General features: G+C 49.5%; 1 protein-coding gene across 1 annotated transcript; it reads right to left on the bottom strand.

The window, feature by feature from the left end:
• Window positions 1-682: 682 nt before the first annotated feature.
• On the bottom strand, window positions 683-1,552 carry LOC135635879 (non-specific lipid-transfer protein 1-like). The gene is made up of 2 exons (XM_065147302.1): window positions 1,154-1,552; window positions 683-878 (listed from the first exon to the last, which is right to left on the bottom strand). Exons 1-2 carry the CDS (start codon window positions 1,492-1,494, stop codon window positions 869-871), a joined length of 351 nt encoding a protein of 116 aa, XP_065003374.1. The 5' UTR covers window positions 1,495-1,552; the 3' UTR covers window positions 683-868.
• Between the last annotated feature and the right edge of the window lie 208 nt (window positions 1,553-1,760).

Here is a 1,760-nt window from a genome sequence, read left to right as displayed (position 1 = left end):
TATAGACGTGAAGCCCTAACAACCGATGCCCGTCACGTACCGCATTTACTCTCAGAATAATGAGAGCGAGGAGGAGTTCATCGTCGATCTAAAATGTGCACCCAACCGACGATGATTGTCATCTTCTCTCTCTGTCTCTCGCTCTTGGTATGAGAAGGAAGGAAAATCTATTGAATCGGTGGTGTTCTAGTGAAGCCGCCCCCCATTGGCTTCTCTAACTAACTTTTCATTCTTACAAGACTACCCCAAATCTATGTCACGCTATTAGTAGATCTTGACACATTCTGACATTCGGAAATTTAAGCTTTATGTTGAAAAAGAATCGTTTTCGAGAGTTGTCTAGTCATGATTTGTGATTATGTAAAGAAGAGTTATTGCATGTTGTGATGTATGCAAAATGTTAGAGCTTAGTGTTTCTTTTGGTATTGCGACTTGCGAGGACCCGTTCCTCCATCGACTCCTCCGTAGGTCGGTCGATTAAATTTGCTTTTTGTCTCTTTTCGATCGATCATGGATGGATGAGGTGAAACCGAGAGAGATTCTTGCGTCTTAAGATCGCTGTCACAGCTTTTGGCAGTGCAGTGCCTGTATCGTGCCATCGGCGATCGCGTCGAGCTGTATACGTATGGCAACCACATCTGGAGATGAGCACCGAGTCCGTTGCATCACAGTCAGTATGGGATGACAAAACAAGATGATATATCGTTATACGTCACGGCTAGCACGGCAGTGAAACCCACCCCACCATAGCGGTGGGAGGCTCAGAAGCATAAGAACAAAGCTACATCGGCGACGAGCAGCGCTCCCTGCACTCCCATCTTTATTGTACACAGTACTTAGTAGTTAACCACCACGTCCGAAGATGATCTCAGTTCACCCTGCGGAAGCAATTAATAATGACCAAGAAAAAGCTGAATTAGCGGTGTGTCCTTTGGAAACTGGAAAAGGAGAGTCTTCTATCTATCTTTGATATGGTCGATATTAAAGGAGGATACTAACTGTGACATATAGATAAGAGCTACGAGGAATTATTCTACCCAAAGGAGCGGCTGATAAAAGGAGATCAGATAGCTTGGAGATTGAGGAAAATATGTATGCGTGGAGCATCTGATGAGAAGGAGCTTGCAGGATAATAGCATTAAAGAACACTCACTTGGAGCAGTCGGTGGAGGGGCTGATGGTGTAGGGGATGCTGACACCACACTTGCCCGGGATGCCGGAGACGACGCCGGTATTGACACCGGAGACCCGGGAAACGAGGGACTTGATACAGGCGCAAGCAGTCTTGCGGTCGGGCGAGGTTTTCGCGGCGCTGTTGAGGCTCTTCACCCCGTTGCAGCAACTGGGGGTCAGTGACCCCTTGCCGGTGGCGTAGGCGATGCATGGGCTCAGGTCAGACGTGACCTGGCCGCATGTGATGGCTTGGGTAACATGCGGTGCGGTGACGAGGAGGAGGGCCAGCGCAAGAACCAGGAGAGCACCGGAGCGCGCCATGGCAGATCACACGCTGATAGTAAAAGCAACGGCTACGGAGTGGGACGTACGTCTCCCAATCCACAACGGTGCGGATGGTTTTATAGAGAGAGAGAGAGAGAGAGAGAGAGAGAGAGAGGCTCGGGGTGTCGTAACGTACAACTAATGACTGCGAGTGGTTGGATGTTGGAGGGAGGGCAATGTGCGGGGCAGTGCCTAATCATCCATCCATCCATCCATCAACCCACGGGGGAGGGAGGGATGAATGAATGTCACGTCACGTGCCT

The sequence above is a fragment of the Musa acuminata genome, chromosome BXJ3-4 (genome assembly GCF_036884655.1).
Source record: "Musa acuminata AAA Group cultivar baxijiao chromosome BXJ3-4, Cavendish_Baxijiao_AAA, whole genome shotgun sequence".
Taxonomy (NCBI): Eukaryota; Viridiplantae; Streptophyta; class Magnoliopsida; order Zingiberales; family Musaceae; genus Musa; species Musa acuminata.
This window is presented reverse-complemented; position numbering and strand designations above follow the sequence as displayed.